The sequence below is a fragment of the Scleropages formosus genome, chromosome 18 (assembly GCF_900964775.1).
Source record: "Scleropages formosus chromosome 18, fSclFor1.1, whole genome shotgun sequence".
NCBI classification, from domain to species: Eukaryota; Metazoa; Chordata; class Actinopteri; order Osteoglossiformes; family Osteoglossidae; genus Scleropages; species Scleropages formosus.
This window is the reverse complement of record NC_041823.1, coordinates 14,119,545-14,138,303: the sequence shown is the minus strand read 5'-3', so window position 1 is coordinate 14,138,303 and position 18,759 is coordinate 14,119,545. Positions and strand designations below refer to the sequence as shown.

Here is an 18,759-nt window from a genome sequence, read left to right as displayed (position 1 = left end):
ATGTGTGTGTCAGCGTTCAGTGTAGCTACTGCACTGCTGTTGTTTCTTCTCTGGATATTGGTCTTCTATTTGTCCAGACGGTCATGTCAACATCTGGCCTACAAGACCAGCTCTCAGTCAAGAGGTAGAGTAAGCAGTTTTTTGTCTCTCAACTCTATTGCACAGTGGTAATACTTGTGAAAGTGCATGGGATGCACCGATCTTTCCTCTTGTGCCAGCACAACTATGTCATATTTAATGAAAGATTTTAATGTCATTCTCCTACTGTAGTGTTCCCTTTCTCTCCCTACAGCCGTTCAGTCCAGACGCCTCTTTTCTCTTTACCGTGTCCTCACCGAGTGCTTTTCCCCCTCCCTGCCTGGCCCCCCTTCACTCCCTCTCCTGGGGAACATGCTGGACCTCACAAGGGGACATCTCCCCAGTCACTTGACCTCCTTAGCCCGTTGCTATGGCAGCATCTACCGTCTTCGCTGTGGCAAAACCAGTAAACGTTTTACTTTTACTCAAGGGTTTGACAGCATTTCTATAAAAGTAAATAAGTGTGGGAGACTGGGTATTAATTTATTATCATTACTAAAATGTGAGCAATTTCACATTGAACTGCTTTGTGATCTAATGTTGATTGTCAGCAATGCTTCGTTATACAGTTGTTGTAATGCTTAAGGATCAGATCATTATTGTGATGAATAGCACTTTCTGGAGAAGAAGAGATTATGAATAACTCATCAGCAGCAGAATGTGTGATTAATTTCTTGTACTGACACTGTTAGCTGGTCATAGTCATTTGTAGAAAAGCTTCTAAAAATAGGTAGAACAGCAGCATAGCTGTCAGTGTGAAACTTTTGGAGTAAGATTTATTGTCACGAAATTACTCATGTTGCAGCCATGGTGGTGCTGAGCAGTGCTCAGATGATCAGGGAGGCTCTGGTGAAGAAGTGGCCAGACTTTGCTGGAAGGCCACATTCATACACAGGTAAAAACATACATACACCAGTAACATACTGAAGCTCCTATATCTAAACCGATAAAAGTGTACTCAATCTGTCCCTTTATTCCCTTGTCTTCCAGGAGATCTTGTGTCAGGTGGGGGCTTTTCAATCTCACTGGGTGACTACAGTGAGGAGTGGAAAATGCACCGTCGCCTGGTTCACAGCGCACTGCAGCGTTGTTGTGCACAGTCCCTGCACGCTGTCATTGAGAGACAGGCCCTCACACTCAGACAGGTACAGCAGGGTTCAAACTGACTGTGCTCCAAGTGCATCTATGCACTCTTCATGTTGACTGAGAGTGAGAGAGGCCTACTTTTAGACAACACGGTTGATACTGAATTTGCCGAATTAAAATTTTTAAAATAAAAACTACACTGACAGAGGGACACACGGATTAATGGAGCTAAGACTGATGATACATTTGTGGGATCTTTTAATTTGTATTAAATGAATATGATTTATTCCAGCCTCCTGACTGAGCACAGTATGAAAGGTCATATTGTGAATGACTATCCTCTGTGGTGTCCCCTTCTTCTGTGGTGTTTTCCAGGTAATACTAGACTATAAGGAGAGCCCTGTGGACCTTTCAAAGGATTTTACAGTTGCCGCCAGTAATGTTATCACATCTCTGGTCTTCGGAAAAGAAGTTGGTGCTCTTTCAGTGCTATTTATCTCAATGTCTATTTTTAACTCTAACCACTAGAGTAAATCATATTGGAAAAGAGCATTTAATAGATGCCTTTTGGAACTCCATAGTGAAAAATAATTAGATGCAGTAAACTGTACTACAAAGCACTTGCAAATGAATTTGTCAATAAGGGAACAGAATGTGCTGAGTACTGGTGAAACAAATGGGATGCAGTATTCACATAAGTAATAGTCCCTTCAGCCGCTGGCATGTCTCTGAGTCTGACTTCTGTCGTCAAATCTCTTCTCCATCAACACTGTATACTCTGACGGTTCCTTCTCCACAGTACAACAAGAGCTCTGCGGAACTGCAACGTCTGCATGACTGTCTCAATGAGATTGTGTCCCTGTGGGGCTCACCGTGGATCTCCGCCCTGGACACCCTTCCGCTGCTCAGGGTTTGTACTCTCGCCAGTTACTGCTCATGCATAACAGCTGTTTACTTACTTACACACTAAAAGAGGATATTGAAAATGATAAGCAAAATGTTTGCTATATTCTTCCAGCATTGACTGGATTTTGAACCTCGCTGTGTGTTGCCAACATGCGGTGTGCTATGTATACTTAGTCAAAGACAGAGCTGTTGAGCTTAAAGCAAGGGGGTCCCCTTAAACGTTTCACTGCACAAATATTACAGCATTAAATGACAGTGAAACAAGAACAAAATGATGAAAAACCAAGTTTGTTTGTTTGTTTCAATATCAAAGAGGTTTCCCAATCCACCTTTTTCCCGTCTACTGAAAGAGGTGGAAAGGAGAGATGAACTCATCAGATCACACCTCCAGGACTGCAAGGTGAGTCAGCAAATAGATCTTCAAAACCAAGTGGTGAATGGACTCTCAGTCATATCGTACAACTAGGATATTCACAGCCAGGAGGTCCAGCTCAAAGATGTTTTGTACAAAGCGTGCAGTGACACACCTGATTAAACTTGCTGTTACACACTGCTGAACTCAGTTCACTCCACCTCTGAGGTTTCACTGGGCTGGAAACCCTGCTGGATTCAGGCCTCCAGGAATGTCTCCTTACTCTTCATTGAGTAGCGCAGGCACCCAAAAAGGAGTTAGTAGAACTGTGACATTTGGTAGGTAAGCAGTCAGGGGTACCAGCAAAGAGCAGGAATGATCAACTTCATATATCTGAGTGAAGAAGTGAGCCCCTTATTACATTTATTCATTTGGCTGATACTTTCCTCTGAAGCAACTTACAATGTTAACCTACGAATTTGTAGAGCTGGATAATTTTACAGGAGCATTTCTTTTTTGTTTTTTAAAGTACCTTGCTCAAAGATACTATGGCCAGATGCAGGATTTAAACCTACAACCTTTGGGTCCAAAGGCAGCAGCTCTAATTATTGCACTACCAGCTGTCCTGCTGTGCCAACTGAGAACTGTGTTGCATTCAAATTTATTATTATTATTATTATTATAATCGTTATTATTATTCCTGTGTTTGTACTTTTTCTCCTAAGATGCAATATGAGGACAAAAATGCTGATGGCATCATCACAGCTTCTCTTCTTCAGTGCCAGGACCAGACAGGGGGCCAGTCACAGAGGACTGTGGGTAACCATTTATATAAACATGCCATTCGACAATAACTTGCATGTTTGGTGTCTGACATATCAATATTTGACATTTCACCTTGTTGTTGTCTTAAACACAGATAATAGCTCTGAGTTACTAGCTTTCAAGGATAGAAATGTTTTATGGTGCTTTTCCTCATTTTTAGTTGCCTTTTATTCCCTACAACTAATTTTTGGTATTTCTGAGTGCTGCTAATATTAGATGATGACAAACATAGTACTTGATTATGGGATGAATACATCAACAGTTAGACCTGAAGAGGGATGAATTAAATGACCATAAAGTGAGGGTTCAGTGTTTTTTTACTCGATGAGACCTCAGATCGAAGTTAATGCATTTTTTATTTGTTTAAAGGTAAAGTAGAAGTCAAAAGTTTGAATACCACTGGAAAATTCTATAAAACATTTAGGGGATGAACTGGATTGACGATCCCAAACAAAACAACCCACAAGTGCTCTCTGGGAATTGCTGCAGAACAGATGGAAAGACATTTTGAGTGATTTCCTGCTTCTTAAAAAACAGCCTTGGGTTTTTAAAGTTTCCAGCTGGTGTACTCAAACTGATGACTGACTTTATTGATTATTAAATCAGTAAACGTCATTATGTATATGCAGTTCTAGTAACTGCTAGTCCAATATTGAGTCTCAGTGGTTGGGTACTGGGGGCACGGTGGCGCGGTGGCGCAGTGGGTTGGACCGCAGTCCTGCTCTCTGGTGGGTCTGGGGTTCGAATCCCGCTTGGGGTGCCTTGCGACGGACTGGCGTCCCGTCCTGGGTGTGTCCCCTCCCCCTCCGGCCTTATGCCCTGTGTTGCCGGGTTAGGCTCCGGTTCCCCGTGACCCTGTATAGGACAAGTGGTTCTGAAAATGTGTGTGTGTGTGTGTGTGTGGTTGGGTACCTACCCCAGAACCATAGGTCATTGTATATGACAGGACTCACAGACAATCACACATTTTTTCATTCTCCATACAATAATAGATATTTGGAGTTATCAAGTCACCTCAACCATATGTCTGTGGACTGTGGGAGGAAGCTGGGGCACTGGTGAACCCAGTGAGAACATGCAAACTCTACACAAACTGAGGTGGATTGGAACCAATGTCAGAACACACAGTATATGAGGCACAGCATTGCTCTCGGTGTCAATGTACTACCCAGCTCAATTACATCTATACAAAACAACAAACATAAACACTACAATAACATGATAATCAATGCACTGCACCTCAGAGAAAATCACTGTTAGTCACTGTATTTAATTTAATTAGTTTAATTAAATCTTATGAGTCTTAATCTTACATGTGTATGAAGTGTCTGTACAGATAAATCTGTATAAAATTCTGTGGTTTATGTGCTTTATTCCCAGACTCTGACAGAGACCCAGGTGCACATGGCCGTGGTGGATCTGCTGATCGGTGGCACAGAAACCACTGCAGCCTGGCTCTACTGGATGGTGGCCTTCCTGCTGCACAGACCTGAGGTGGTGGGCCTCCCGCAGCAATTCACTAGTGCATGTCGTCTACAGAAAGAAACAATGTTGTTGGATCCCTGTTGAAAAACAACTTGAAGAAAAATTGTCATTTGTGTGATCCTCTGATTTTTGTATAACTTTCTCATGAAGCACACTGCCGTGCCACTATCCGTTTAATAATTAAAATTTCATTGTCAAGGTGCCTTTTTTCAGAGTAGCAGATAGTGGGATGTGCTGAAATGTAAAACATTGCTCTAACAGCTGAAATTTCCTCTGGCACTAGGTGCAGTTCAATGTGTACAATGAGCTGTGCACGGTGCTGGACAGTCGCTACCCTCGGTACAGTGACAGACACAGGCTGCCTTGCACATCTGCCCTCATCAGCGAGGTGCTCAGACTCAGGCCGGTGGCTCCGCTCGCAGTTCCTCATCGTGCTACTAGGGACAGCAGGTGAGCGATCACACTGCTGTACACTGGAAGTACAACACCCACACCTTGAAAAGGTCAGATTAAATTGATGTTTTAATATTTTTAAGTATCACCCATTCACTTACCATTGACAATCAGTTGTCTCTATGCAGGTGCAACAACTTCTTAAAATAATATATTTAATATCAAATAAATACATTTAATATAATGTTACATATTTAAAACTGCATCTCAGACTTGCTTTTATCGGATGCATCTCACAACATTCTGTTTCATTTAGCATTGCAGGTTACTTCATCCCAAAGGACACCATAATCATCCCTAACCTGTATGGGGCTCATCATGACCCTGATGTCTGGGATGATCCAAACACCTTCAAGCCAGGTGGATGTGATTGTTTGGACCCATGACTGTGCCCTTTAACACTTTTAACACTCTTACACTAAAAAGATTCAGTGCTCTGCCCAGTCTTGATACAAGTATTGACAGCTCTTTTCTTTCAGAACGCTTCTTGGAAGACAAAGGGGCTTCCACCCGAGCACTCGTGCCTTTTGGAGGTGGTGCAAGGTTGTGCCTGGGAGAGTCCATTGCTAAAATGGAGCTCTTCCTGTTTGCTGCCTATCTACTACGTGACTTTCAGTTCCTTCCCACTGGGAACAAGACCTCTCTACCAGACCTTAAAGGAGTAGCCAGTGTGGTGCTCAAAGCCAAGCCTTTCCATGTCATTGTGCGTCCACGGCCTTGAACTTGGCTTCCTGGATGGATGGACTCCACGTCTCATTCACATGGCTGCCCTATGTGGCTCCCACATATCAAGCAGCAGTAGGTGGTGTAGTGATGGCAGCCTGTGCCTTGTGCTCAAGGGATATGTGTTTAAATCCCATCTCCTGCTGTAGTACCCCTGAGTAAGGTACTTAGAATGAACTGATACAATGAAGAGGGCCCAGTAGGATAAGTGGATAAATCATTGTAAACTGCTTTGGAGTAAAGCTTCAGCAAAATGAATAAACATCTGAAATACTTGAGATGTGTGTAACTATGGAAGTCATTGCAGGTCCTGAGCATTTCAGCCGCTGCAGATTATGTAAATATGTACATTAATACATTTTATGGTTTGTCTTCCTTTCATTGGTTGGTTTGAAAATTAAGAGATTCCAACAAACTCTTTAAAAAAAAAAAACCTTTTTTGTGTTTTAGGATGCAGAGGGAGTGATAAAAAGATCAAGAATATGCAAATATAAAATTCTCTGAAATTCTCTGAAAAGATTTTGGAAGTTCTGACATCTGATTTCACCTCTCTTTATAATTACCCTAAAAGGTCTGTCTAATTCACATTTACATTTACATTTATTCACTTAGCAGACGCTTTTCTCCAAAGCGACTTACAATGGATACGATGTAGTGTTACTAGCCCACACACCTTATTCACCAAGGTGATTTAAACTGCTAGATACACTACTGATGTATGGATGAGAGACCCAGTGTAAATATCTAGCAGTGTAATCCACACACACACACACACACACACACACACACACACATTTTCGGAACCGCTTGTCCCATTTATACATTTTTTCTTTGTTATTTGTTAATGAAGTGTCACAGTTCAAAACTCACATTTATTCAAATCATTTAAGGATAGTAATCTGGCTAAACAGAGAGTTAGCTATACATAGGTTGCAATAGTGGAAAAATTAGTTTGATGACTGCCTCTTACGTAACTGTTGTGCACCAGTTATAAATCGGAGAAGCACTGTAGTCACAGAGTGCACATTTTCACTTGAAATACTGGAAAATAATCTTCACAAATTGTGTTTGTTTTGGAATCTATTTCTTGTTATTATTTACTTTTTATTATATACTCATTTAAATAACATGCATAAGTGAATTTTAGGTTGGAAATTTTTCCAAAATTAGTCAATTGTTGTAGAATATAATGAAATTTAAAAAAAAAAAAAAAACAAGAAAAAAGTTTAAGCATAACTAATGAAAGTCAGAAGACAGAATTAGCAACAAGATGCTGCAGCTGCACAAGTTTCTCTTTTCGGTCCTCTGATCTCAGTGAGACTAATGCCGCGGGGGTGGGGGCGGGGGGTGGGCACAGACAGGAAGTTACATGTGAGAGTTTCAAACCCGACACTCATTCAAAGTGTTTCAGGGCGGGAGAAAGTACAGGTCAGCAGACATTCACTTTCAAGAGAAGCACCTGTTCCCCAGTGGAGCACGGAGGGGGTACGGAGAGCTGGGGGAGCTGAAAGTAGCTGGATTACAGGTCAGTGTGCGAGATCCCTGTGACATAGACAAACTCATTGCTGACACCAAGCGAAAGCTACGCTTCAGTGGTTTTCAGCTCTTGCAGATGCTGATTTTTAGGGTTTCACCGATACAGCTTTTTAATTTGAAGTAAACCGGAGGTTTGTATGGCAGTCTACAAGATAATAAACTTATCTTAATATACATAAATTATATGATATACTTAATATACATAAATTACTGGAAATATCAAAAGATTGCCTTGTGATGTGCAAATACCTTTGCAGCAATTCAGTACTTTCGTTAGCATTATTATTACATCCTGCAAGCTCCGTCTTCTCACATACTGTAGGTGTGATGTGCACTGTACTTTAAAACCATGCCCTGCTCTTCTCAGGCTTTCTAATTAATGCACAAAAAAATCATGAACTCGGCCCACTATGGAGGCAAGAAGTTTGTTGCTTTTTAATGTAAACTGAGGAAACATTTCACAGCACAAAGGGCAAGTGTAACCCTTGGTGTCGCCATTTCCATTTCATCAACCGCTTGTCCTAAGGTGCAGTCATGGTGGTTCAAAATCTATCCAGGTACATCCTGGATGAAACACTAGTCCATCACAGAAGAAATACATTCATTCCCACAAACACACACTGCATACATTTTATTATTAACAGCTGTTTTCCACAGATTTTAAAATAACTCAAATGATACCTGTTAAGGACTAGATATTAATGTTTTTGCTTCGTTTGTCATTTCAGGCCACAGTAGCTGAGCCCCAAGATACACATCTGAGAGAAAGAGCTCTGAAGTGTGTGAGCTGTGAACTGTCCTGCGATGACTTCAAGTGGGGAGGCAGGTCTGGCCATGAGCCTGGTCAGTGAGGTGACCTGCCCTCTGTGCTCCACCCTCTACGATGACCCAGTCCGACTAGACTGTGAACACAACTACTGCAGAAAGTGCATCATAAAGTACTGGAATGAGGGAGAGACGACGGACGGGGATGGTGACACCAAGGGTTACACTTGCCCTTTGTGCTGTGAAATCTTTCCTCAGTTTACATTAAAAAGCAACAAACTTCTTGCCTCCATAGTGGGCCGAGTTCGTGATTTAGGGTTACAGAACTTCAAGAGCCCGATACAGGAGAGCAAGAAGAGCTCCAAGAATGTCTTGGGGCAGGATGGGAACACAGAGCTAGGAAAAGGGCTGTGTCCAGTGCACGGAGAGCCGCTGAAGATGTTCTGTGTGGAGGAGAAGATGGCCATATGTGTGGTGTGCGCTGTTTCCAAGGAGCACCGTGCTCACTGCTTGGCCCCCATGGAGGAGATACTGACACAGTGTGAGGTAAGAGGAGTGCAGGACTGCAGACAGAAAGAGACTGATATTGATAGTGTGCATGGGGTATTGTTCAAGGATAGACCCTGTGTGGTCTGGCATGGGGGCAGATACAGAATATATGTGTCTGGGGGCACTGTGGAACAGGCAATGCTAAGACAAAGACAGAATATGGAAGAATGTGATTGGAATACAGAAAAGCTAAGGAATACACTCCACTATAGGAAAACTTCCAGGCAGCTGTGAGACATTTTGACGAAAAGATGGGTAAAATTGAGACGATCTGCAAGAAGAATGAAGAAGAAATCCAAGAAATAAAGGTATGCATTTACACCAGCCATGGCCATTCTATATAAAAGGATGAGTTCAGAAAAACCGTCCTGTCATACAGCAAAAATGTTATGTAAAACATCTCTCCCTTTGTGCAGTTTAATGTCACTGTTTATTACTTAATGACTTTGTCTTTAGTCAGTCATAATTCTCTTTTTGTTTCTCTAGAATGAGTCACTTTCCCTTCACGCCCACATTGTGCGGGAGACTGATTGTTTGCTGCAGTGTGTTCAGAGGGAGAGGGAAAGGCTTTGCTCTGAACTTCACGACGACACGCAGAGGCTGCTGGCCCTCAAGCAGAAAACCTCCTCTGACCTTCTACAGCAAGGAGAAGTCCTGCAACAACAAGTGGCCTCACTCAGGAGGAGGGTGGGCCAGGAGGTACAAGATCCCTCCGCTCTCATCAAGGTATCACTATCGATTATTAAAATGAAAAAACTGCCATTTCCTAAACATTTTATTTAAGATGACATTGATGATGTGAAAGATATTGCTCTTAAATGTTGTTCTTTCTTCTTAAAAGGATATTCAAGAACTGACTGCGAGGTGAGAAATATATTTGTAATCTTTGGTCACTTTTTTAATCATTTTCATTTTTATTTCAAAATCCTTGGCCGTACACAAGTTGTACCATGTTTTCTCTGGAAACCTATACTTCCTACTTGTATTCTGCAATATACATGAAACAAAATCTTATTTGCTACCAAAACAGTGCCATAACCAGGCATTGTACTAAGATGACAAAGACACGTCTGAAACATTATAATCAAATGAGAACCGTAAACAAAAATTTCTGTGAATGTTCAGACCAAAACACATTTTATTTTAGTATTAGTTGCACAAACCACATGTTCCCTGCAAAAAAATGACTGAGATTTTAAATAGTCAGAACAATGTGTAGAAATTTCTGAACCGCTCGTCCCATACGGGGTTGCGGGGAACTGGAGCCTAACCCGGCAACACAGGGCATAAGGCCGGAGGGGGAGGGGACACACCCAGGACGGGACGCCAGTCCGCCGCAAGGCACCCAGAGCGGGACCCGAACCCCAGACCCACTGGAGAGCAGGACCTGGTCCAACCCACTGCGCCCCCATTATGTGTAGAAATTATACTTCTAAATTTTAGCACTATGTTATTTTGATATGTGCACATTCATCTAGGTGATGAATTCAGGGCAGCAGTTTTAAAGTGAGTTGGAGTCATAAATTAGGCTTCTCTATTACTTCACTTTTTCTCACCCTTAAGACTGAAAACAGAACCAGCAGCGCTTGAAGATGAGGCTGCAGATCGTTTTGACCTGGGTGTGTACAGGGGGCCACTTCAGTATGCTGTGTGGAAGAAATTAGCTGAGGTCATCCAGCCAGGTGAGATACACTTTATGTATCTTTTCTCATAAGTAATCAAAATGTTAAATGAGGACATTGTTTTGGAATCATATAAAGTGTTATCGGCTTTTGTATTTCAGCCTGCTGTTATAGAAATAGTTTAACGTACTCATATCTCTCTACACTTTGGTGCAAAAATTAGCTGTACCTGCACCTCAGTACACTGTATACTGTCTCATACAGTATCTTTGTATGTGTAGTTTAACCCACTTCCTGTTATTGCCCTGAGTCACAGTTTTATTCTTAAAATTGAAATAGGAAATGGCAGGTGTGCAGCCTTCCTCAAACAGGAAACACTGCTGAGTATACATGAAACAGCGTTTCAAGTCTTTTACATCAAAATTTTTATTTTTATAATTGTATGAAGGTGTTTTTTACAAGCCACCTTTTGCTGTATTATTTGCTGCCCATACTGTACTTAAATCATCCATAGAACAAATAACACTTATGAATATTTATTTTACTGCAGTAAAAAAACCACTGTGCGACTGTGGTTTGAAGGGCAGAGTTACTTTTGCATCTTTGTGCTCTATGCACTTTAACTTTGCTTTAGTGTAATAGATTAGATAATCTGCCTTAAATATTCAAGTGTAGCAGTCCATGTCTTATTGTTAAATAATTATAAAAATAATGGGGATTATCGATAGATGTATGATAAAATTTAAACCTTAATTTACATACGGAACATGTACTTTGCTTTGAAAACACAAGTCTACTATAAGGAGTATTTATAGCCTTTGAAGTGCAACAATTTGCATAACTACGTTTTACATACTAACACACCCTTTCTCCAATGTTTTTTTTCTTTCAGCCCTCTGTACTTTGAACTTTGACCCAGCCACTGCAAACACATTCCTGTCTCTCTCTGAGGACCTGACCACTGCCCAGTACTCCTACTCCCCGAAGGATGGGCTGTCCATAGGAGAAGCCTGCTTTGAATTCAGCCCCTGTGTTTTGGCCAGTCGTGGTTTCTCCTCAGGCCGCCACTACTGGGAGGTGGATGTTGGAGACAAGTCCGACTGGGATCTGGGCGTAGCGGAGGAAACAGCAGAAAGGGCAGGGTGGGTTGTGCTGTGCCCGGAAAATGGCTACTGGACCGTGGGGAATAAAGATGCCAGGAAGGTTGGGGTGTACCTTGATTATGAGGCTGGGCAGGTGTCTTTCTACAACGCAGCAGATATGACCCCCTTATTCTCCTATGTGGGAGCCAGTTTCAAAGAGACATTATACCCCTTCTTTTACCCCAGTGCAGACTCCAAAGCTGAGCCACTCAAGATACTCAATCCAAGATTTTAAAAGATGAAAATTACTTAATCACAATGTTAGCTAAAGAAGGACATATGACATGATATAAACATTTTTCATCTATTTAAAATAAAAGGTACATTTAATATAAAGAGTGTTACCGGGCTCCGGTTCCCCGTGACCCCATATGGGACAAGCGGTTCAGAAAATGTGTGTGTGTGTGTGTGTGTGTGTTCATATATTGTACATTTACATTTATTCATTTAGCAGACGCTTTTGTCCAAAGCAACATACATCTCAGCAAAAGTACAAATTATGCATTACATTAAGAGAAAGCGACATGGCTGCAGACATGTGACTCAGGTAAACCTAGTTTGTTACCTATCACTTGCTGCACCGAGGTTTATCGTTCAAGTAGGTGCATAAAACACAGGATAGACAAATCCTGATACCCTGCTACCATTTTTTTTTTTTAAATTTTATTGTATAGGATAGTTTTTTAGTACGGTCATGTTTCCCATGAGTTAATGCTCAGAATGCAAGTGCGGAGACCTTTTGCACAACTGTTAAAAATAGAAAGGTGAATCAGAGTGACATGTTATTCTGGTTTCCCAAATATAAAGTTTTTTGGGATTGGCTGTTTTTATTTACTTTGAACAAATAACATTAAAATAAATGTATTTTATATTCAATGCTGTTGAATGTGCTTTGCAAAACCCTCAAGACAAATTTTAAATATATGCATCAAATAAGTTACTATAAACACAAAAAATACAAACGTGTCAAAACCTTGCAACAATGGAATCATAAATGTTTTCTTTTCCTTGACAGATATTACAGCGTACCCTAGCATTAACATAAATAAAACTGATTTGTATTTCAAAAAAAAAAACTTATTTTTAATATAATTAATTTACAAAACCTTTTCCAGTCAAGAAGCTGTCATGGATGAAGGGCTAGCACTAGCGTCCGGACAGGAGTCTGACACAGAGGCACGTAGCTGTTACGAAAAGTAAAATGACCCCACGTGCAGAGTGATATTAGAAGTACACTATGCAGATTTTAAAGCACTCGGTGGAGGTGAAACAAGAAATGCGGGACAAAGAAACACACAATGTGTTTGCACAAAGGTGAAAAGTGAAATGTGAATCTGTGAGTAAGACTTGAACACGGAGGCATAACGAAATACCAGATTGGAACACTGGATCAGGTCTGGAGAACAAGAGGCAGGAGTTGACAGGACAGGCAATTGGGACTGGAACATAAACACCTATCAAACAAAACTGAGGAAACAGGAGACTGCTAACTGCAAGGAGAGTACAATGAAAAGGCTGATCAAGAATCCACAATCCACCATCTGCCACTTGCTCCCTTTATACCTCAGCAAGTATCTAATTGTGAACAGGTGCTTGGTTCTGCATCAGCATCAGGGAGTGGCGCCTCCTCTGGCCTGTAGGGGTATTACCCCTGGGGGTTGTGACAAACGCACAAGATGGGGACCCAAGCACAGGATCTTTTATTGCAAACTGGGCGAACAAGACAAGTATCATGGTCGGGGACAGGCAAAGGGATGGTCGATCAACAAAGGTTTGGGGGCATGGGTCCAGGTACGTGGTCGTGAAGGACAAAGCAATAGGTCTGTACCAGGGGTATCTTGGAGTTGGACAGGGGGACAGAAACAAGGACTGGGTTAGAGGTGCTGGTGAGTGCAGAGGGGACGGTTGTCTCAGACAAGATTCCACAACTGGGAAGTGGTGCTCTTTATACCTGTTTGCTCTAATTACAGCCAGGTGTTTCTGATTGAGGTGTGGGCATGGTCGTGACAGTACCCCTGCCCTCACAGGTGGATCGTGCTGTCCTGCAACCCCTGGAATGAGGGGCTACCTTTGGGACGGGGTGCTGGCTGGTCTGGATGGTTCCTGTGGAAGTAGGTGATGAAGAAGAGGTCGAGGATGTTACGTTCCGCAACCCAGCTGCCTTCTTCCAATCCATACCCTCCCAGTCCACCAGGGAGTACATGCCCCTGCGTCAGCACTTGGAATCCAGAATGACGCAAATGGCATAGGCTGGCAGCCCATCTACCTCCAAAGGAGGGGGTGTTGGGTCTCCTCAGGTTACCCGGAGCAATGAGGTTTTGTAAGGCTTGAGCAGAGAGACATGGAAAGTGGGATCAATACGTAAGTGTGGGGGACAGCTGCAACCAGTAAGTGACGGGACAGATGCGTCTAATGATCTTGTAGAAAGCCACACTCTTTGTCCTGGTTGGAAGGTCGGGGAGCGGTGATGTTTGTCGGCCCGTTTGTAGTGGTGGACGCTCTGGCACAGGTGCTCCTGAACCGCACGCCAGACCTCCTCACTGTTCCAGAACCAGAAATCAATGGAGGGGATGTCTGAGGGGCCAAGGTATCATAGGAACAAGGGAGGTTGGTACTTGAGGAGACATTGGAACGAGGAGAGTCCTGTGGAGGAGTCCAGGAGAGAGTTATGAGCATACTCAGCCCATGGCAGGAATCATGCCCACTGGTCCTGGTTCTGGCCACAGTAGCTCCAGAGGAAGCAGCCAAGGTCCAAATTCAACCATTCCACTTGTCCACTGGCCTGGGAGTGGTACTGTAGGTGAGACTGATGGAGACATCGAGTTTCTGCCAGAATGCTTTCCATACCCTGGACATGAATTGCGTCTGTCAGTTGGACAAGATGTCTTCTAGCATCCAAAAGATGCGAAACACATGTTGAAACTGCTGATTGGCCTGGACTAAAACAGTGGGTAGTCGGGGTAACAGGATTAGACAGCAGGCTTTGGAAATCTGTCTATGACTTTCAGGATCACAGTGTTAGTAGCAAAGGGATGTAAGTCCGTAAGGAAATCTATGGCTAAGTGGGACCAGGGCCGGGATAGAACCGGGAGCAGTTCCAACAAATCTGTGGGCTTTTAACTAGGAGTTTCAGCTTGGGCAGATACCTTGCATGCCTCCAGAAATTCTTGTACATCCTCATGAAGGGAGGGCCACCAGAACCTCTTTTCAAGCAGGGGAAGAGTCTTTCAGCTCCCCAGGTGGCCAGCCGCTGGAGCATCATGTACCTAGTGGAGCAGATGTGACTGCATCCCCGCTGGGATATATTCCTTCCCTTCGGGGGCATCCATGGGTTCAGAGTCTCCTCTTGGGCCCTCTGGATATCCTGTGTAAACTGCCACAGAAGATACAAAGCATGACTTTGGCAGGATAGTCTCCAGCAAGGCAGGGGCCAGGTCCTTTTCATAGAGCCTGGACAGGGTGTCGGTCTTGGTGTTTTTCAAGCCCAGGAGATACGATACAGTGAAACATGGTGAAAAAGAGAACCCAATGGGCTTGTCAAAGGTTTATTCAGCAGGCCATTCGCATGTATTCCAGGTTTGGACTTTTGATGGTGGTGGCTTTACAGGGCAGGGACAAACAGGAGGCGGCACACTGTTCTCTCCAAGAAACCAGCTCTCCTGTACTCCAGGAGAATACTGGGTCATGTTGAGCCAGTCAAGTGCACCCAGGGACAACCAGATTGTCAGAGGGTGCAATGAGGAAAAAGGAGAGAGCCTCCCTGTGGCAAGCCTCTACCTGAAGTCCTAGTGACTTTATGGGGGAACCCACTCCACCCTATCCAGGCGGTTTCTCATTGAGTACAAGGCAGCAAAAGTGGTGTGCATAAAGCAGCTGGCTGCCCCGGAATCTACAAATGAGCACACGGTTACCTGGTGGACTCCCCCTCCCCATAACAGGATAATTGGAACGATAAGCTGTGAGGGCAGATGGAAGGGGTCACTCACTGAGGGCCACACTTGGGGGGGCTCCTGTGGATGGCCGTTCAGGGCACCTTGTCCAGAAGTGGCTGGGACAGCTGCAGTAGAGGCAAATGCCTTCTCGAAGTTGCCGCTGCCTCTAGGTGGGGGTCAAGCACCCTCAGCTAATCTGCATGGGTTCCGGGGTGTTGAATAGAGGTTCAGGGTCCCTTGGCTCCACAGGCGTTCACAGGCCAGGTTGTCCAGGGTAATAGCATTCTCTGAGTACTGAGCCAGGCAGGGTCCAGTCATCACCACAGTAGGTAAGCTCAGCATGCATTTGGAGATTCAGGCCCTGCTGGAAGCACCCCAGCTGCGCAGCCATGTTTCTTGTGATTCTTCCAAATTGCTATAGCCCAGTCAAGTATGGGGCCAGTCAGCAGTGATGCCAGGTAAATTGTACTGCTGGAATCGGTGTGGTGACATGTAACAGGCTAGAGAAAACCAGCTTGCATTGTAGCAGGAAACCTTGGCACTTCGCCAGATTGCCATACAATGGCACATGGCGCATGGATGTGGCGAGCCTGAGGTCCGTCGCCAGGACTGGGGCGACGCTTCACGATGATGTGAGTTTGGGCACAGGAGTGGCAGCTGTTTGGTCTTTGGATCGCTCTCCTAATAAAGCAGACTTAAGACCTCCCGCATGGAGTCCAAGAGATGTTGCAGCATCTGCTCGTGGGATCCGAGAAGCACTCCTTGAGCGGAGACAGCCTACCCTAGTTGTTCAATCTTTCCTGTAAAAAATAAAAGATCCTGTGTTCAGGTCCTCCGTCTTGTATGTAGGGCCAACATACAAGATGGAGGACCCAAACACAGGATCTTTCATTGCGAACAGGGAGGACAAGGCGAGTATCGTGGTTGGGGAAGGGTGAAGGGTCGGTCGATTAGCAAACGTCATTTGGGAGCATGGAACTAGGGACATGGTTGTGAAGGACAGAGCAATAGGTCAGTACCGGGGCTGTCTCGGCGCTCGGCCTGGTGAGCTGGTGAGCTGTCTCAGACAACATTCCACCACCAGGAAGTGGTAATCTTTATACCTGGTTGCTCTAATTACAGTCACATGCTTCTGGTTGAGGTGCATGGTCATGGCAGAAGAAGGAGCTCATTTCAATAGATTGGGGTCAAAAACAAGAACCTGTTCTCTTTAGGACCCCTGAGCCACCAGAGGTGGAGGAGTACAATGTACCCCATCAGGTTCTCTAGGCACCAGGGTGCTGATTTTTGTCTTGAAAACTGTTACTAAAGCTGTCACTCCTGGCGTGCCCAACGAAATTGGAATTGTCCAACCTGCTGGGACTCCCCACCTCGCCAGCCCGGATAAGTTTGACGGAGCACCGGACAATTGCCAGGGCTTCCTACTGCAATGCGAGCTTCTGCAGTGGGCCCATGACTCTCCCATGGTCAGTCACCCCGGCATGCACCAAACACTGTCCCTCCTCCAAGGGAGGTGGCCCTCCATGCCGGAGGACGTCCAGGAGTACGTAGAGGCCTGCACAATCTGCTCCCAAGCTAGAACCCCAACACACAACCTGCTGGCTTGCTGGAACCACTTGCAGTACCCTCACGGCCTTAGTCCCATGTAGCAGTGGACTTCCTAGTGGACCTCCCACCTTCAGATGGTAAGACTGTGATACTAACCTTGACTGACCGATTTTCCAAAGCCTGCCGCCTGATCCCTTTACTGCAGTTGCCCACGGTCCTGGAGACGACAGAGGCGCTATTCCAACAGTTCTTCCACCTATACGGTCTGCCTGAGGACATTGTGTCTGACCATGGGCCCCAATTCACCTTGCAAGTATGGAAGGCATTCTGGGTATAACTGGGGGTCTTGGTGAGCCTCACCTCTGGCTACCACCTCCAGTCCAACGGGCAGGTGGAACGCCTACAGCAGGATGTCAGTCGCTTCCTCCGCAGCTACTGCACCCATCAACTACACCAGTGGGCCCGGTACCTGCCCTGGGCCGAGTATGCTCAACGCCTTGACCCACTCCTCCACAGGTGTCTTACCCTTCCAATGTGTTTCAGGGTACCAACCTGCTCTGTTCCCCTGGTACCCTGGCCAAAGCAACATACTCATAGTCAAAGCCTGGCACCAGGCCAGCAGGGAGACATGGTGGACCACCAAGGCTCATCTCGGGCATAGTGCCCTCCGCTACAAGCAGTAGGTGGACCACCACTGGCATCCCCTCACCTTCCAGCCAGGGCAGAAAGTGTGGCTGGTTCTTCGTCAGGTTACGCCCATCTCCTATAGGCTCCAGTTGCTCCTGGACTTACAAGTCCATCCCACCTTCCACATTTCTTTGCTCAAACCCTACAGGTCCTCTGTTCTCCAGGCACCTGGTGATGGCACACCGAGGGCGCCAGCCAAGTCGGCGGTGGTCGATGAGGACCCAATCTATGCTGTTCAGGCACTCCTTGATTCCTGTTGATGGCAAGGGGGCCTGCAGTACCTGGTTGACTGGAATGGTTATGGTCTGGAGGAACAGTGTTAGGTGCACGCGATGTTCTGGACCCTGTTCTTGTTGCCGATTTCCACAGGTCCCATTAAGACCGGTCCGGGCCCTGCCGCAGAGGCCGTCTGCCCTCGTATTGTCGGGTGGTACTGTCACTCCTCTCACTCCTGACGTGCCCGACAACTGCGCGTCTAACAACAGCGTGCTTGACGACCACCTCAACCCCCCCAGTGATGACCCTGGAGACGCAATATAAAAGCTCCCGCTCCGACACACCTGACCGCAGAACCTCCAACTGAAAGAAGTTTTCCTCACCTCTCTCTTTCGACGCTGATTGTTCTGCTCTGTTCTCTAGGTGCAACTCCATGTGATACTACAAATAAAGGGGGTTAGCATTAGCACTTGAGTCTGCTCTCCTGATCCCCGCACACTGTGTGACAAAAGCCTTTAACAGTGTGTGGATGTCTGATATTCACGGTTGTTATGGAAATGTTAGTACTATTATTAGTACTGCAAGCCATTTTTTCTTTATCATCCCTCCAGGACTCCACGTAATGAGCTTGCATGCTCTTAAACTCATTTTTTCTTTGCTTGTTCCAGAAAATTCTCTACATCTTTGTTCTGTTGACCAAAACAGCTATAATGATTTCATAGAAGTATTTAATACTTTGTTTCTGGTAATGTTAGTTTGTTGATTCTGTGGCATCAACAGTCATGCCTTACTGTAAAAACATTTTACTAATCAGTCATTCTTAAGTAATTCGGTCTTTGCATGTTTTAACTAGC

The 18,759-nt window shown here is 44.7% G+C and overlaps 2 protein-coding genes across 2 annotated transcripts; both read left to right on the top strand.

Moving 5' to 3' along the window:
- On the top strand, positions 1-5,906 carry cyp21a2 (cytochrome P450, family 21, subfamily A, polypeptide 2). Its single transcript, XM_018740675.2, has 12 exons — positions 1-124; positions 293-484; positions 884-973; positions 1,069-1,223; positions 1,540-1,635; positions 1,964-2,074; positions 2,384-2,470; positions 3,148-3,237; positions 4,628-4,741; positions 5,016-5,182; positions 5,442-5,545; positions 5,665-5,906. The coding sequence occupies exons 1-12, from the start codon at positions 1-3 to the stop codon at positions 5,904-5,906; spliced, it is 1,572 nt and encodes a 523-aa protein (XP_018596191.2).
- Positions 5,907-8,248: 2,342 nt separating this feature from the next.
- Positions 8,249-11,793, top strand: LOC108927347 (zinc-binding protein A33-like). Its single transcript, XM_018740607.2, has 6 exons — positions 8,249-8,755; positions 8,971-9,066; positions 9,245-9,484; positions 9,600-9,622; positions 10,322-10,440; positions 11,273-11,793. Exons 1-6 carry the CDS (start codon positions 8,249-8,251, stop codon positions 11,755-11,757), a joined length of 1,470 nt encoding a protein of 489 aa, XP_018596123.2. The 3' UTR covers positions 11,758-11,793.
- Positions 11,794-18,759: the final 6,966 nt, after the last annotated feature.

What these genes read in the sequence shown, in the direction of transcription:
- cyp21a2 (XM_018740675.2), top strand. Translation starts at nt 1, where the DNA reads ATGTGTGTGTCAGCGTTCAGTGTAGCTACTGCACTGCTGTTGTTTCTT. An exon ending in TCTTCGCTGTGGCAAAACCA is followed by an intron (nt 485 to 883) that starts GTAAACGTTTTA and finishes CTCATGTTGCAG; the next exon opens with CCATGGTGGTGCTGAGCAGT. An exon ending in TCCAAACACCTTCAAGCCAG is followed by an intron (nt 5,546 to 5,664) that starts GTGGATGTGATT and finishes CTTTTCTTTCAG; the next exon opens with AACGCTTCTTGGAAGACAAA.
- LOC108927347 (XM_018740607.2), top strand. Translation starts at nt 8,249, where the DNA reads ATGACTTCAAGTGGGGAGGCAGGTCTGGCCATGAGCCTGGTCAGTGAG. An exon ending in ATTCAAGAACTGACTGCGAG is followed by an intron (nt 9,623 to 10,321) that starts GTGAGAAATATA and finishes CTCACCCTTAAG; the next exon opens with ACTGAAAACAGAACCAGCAG. An exon ending in AGCTGAGGTCATCCAGCCAG is followed by an intron (nt 10,441 to 11,272) that starts GTGAGATACACT and finishes TTTTTCTTTCAG; the next exon opens with CCCTCTGTACTTTGAACTTT.